At 32.3% G+C, this 937-nt stretch overlaps 1 protein-coding gene across 1 annotated transcript in view; it reads right to left on the minus strand.

Moving 5' to 3' along the window:
• The window catches only part of LOC103276347 (spectrin alpha chain, erythrocytic 1-like), a gene marked incomplete at its 3' end in the record, with an annotated part of 16255 nt that extends 15923 nt beyond the window's left edge, over positions 1-332 (minus strand). Inside the window, exon 1 of the mRNA XM_008073750.1 lies at positions 256-332. Within this exon, the coding sequence (XP_008071941.1) occupies positions 256-279 (24 nt within the window). The remainder of the gene's footprint in view (positions 1-255) is intronic.
• Positions 333-937: the final 605 nt, after the last annotated feature.

Genomic DNA, 937 nt, shown 5'->3' on the forward strand with positions numbered 1-937 from the left:
TATTTTTCTCCAGGTTACCCAGTTTTTCTCTATGGGAACCGACAAGGCATTGCTGGGCTTTAGTGCTATATAGATATAAGCTCAAGGTTGTTGTTTAAAGAGAGACATAACACAAAAAAGAGTTAAAATTCTCTACTTCTTAAAAGTCAAAAAAACTATTAATGACCATGTGAAAGATTATATAAAAAGTTTAAAGGAGACAGCTTTCCTAGTAATTTTAGTGACAAATTGCATGGAAGAGAGTTATGTACTCACGGTTTCCTTTGGAAAGTTCTCCATTTTTCCTAAAGGGCTAGAATTTAGCAAGATAAAATGTATGCAAGAGAAAGAGAGAGAGAATTCACATGGAACTGTCTAGTCTAATTGAATTAGGAATAACAGAAACTTTAAGTAAGTGGCAAAGACCAAAAAAAAAAAAAAAGGCCTTGAATCCTGCCAGTCATAGACAATCAACATTATCTTCAGAAGACATATTCAGCTGAGACAGCAGTTAACTTTCACAGATGTTGGGTGACTCAGCATCTGGGGGGCATATGGCTTTCAAAGTTACTTCATAAGACTTCAAAACAAATGAAAACTAGGTTTTTGGTGAAAATTAGGAAAAAAGCACAGTTATAGATATAGAATAAAGAAGTTTTGTTAAGACTGTGTTTTGTTTCATTTGTTTTAGATTTTATAATTTCTGAGAATCATAAATTAGGAGGAGTTCTGAGTTGTTTAGTCTTCTTATTCTTTGTACAGCTTCAGGAACTCAGGGCATAATTATCTTCTTGTTTCAATCTATCTCTAGAAAATATAACTCAATGACTTCATCAAACGTAACTGCAAATTTTTAACAGCATTTAAGCCAACAAATTATTTTGACTTTTGCTGTAGAATCTTTCCCAAAATGAGATTTTATTCCTAGCCTGATAGGTTTGTTTCTTAAGAATTTAAT

The sequence above is a fragment of the Carlito syrichta genome, unplaced genomic scaffold, assembly GCF_000164805.1.
Source record: "Carlito syrichta isolate Samal-C Ts95f unplaced genomic scaffold, Tarsius_syrichta-2.0.1 Scaffold316052, whole genome shotgun sequence".
Taxonomy (NCBI): domain Eukaryota; kingdom Metazoa; phylum Chordata; class Mammalia; order Primates; family Tarsiidae; genus Carlito; species Carlito syrichta.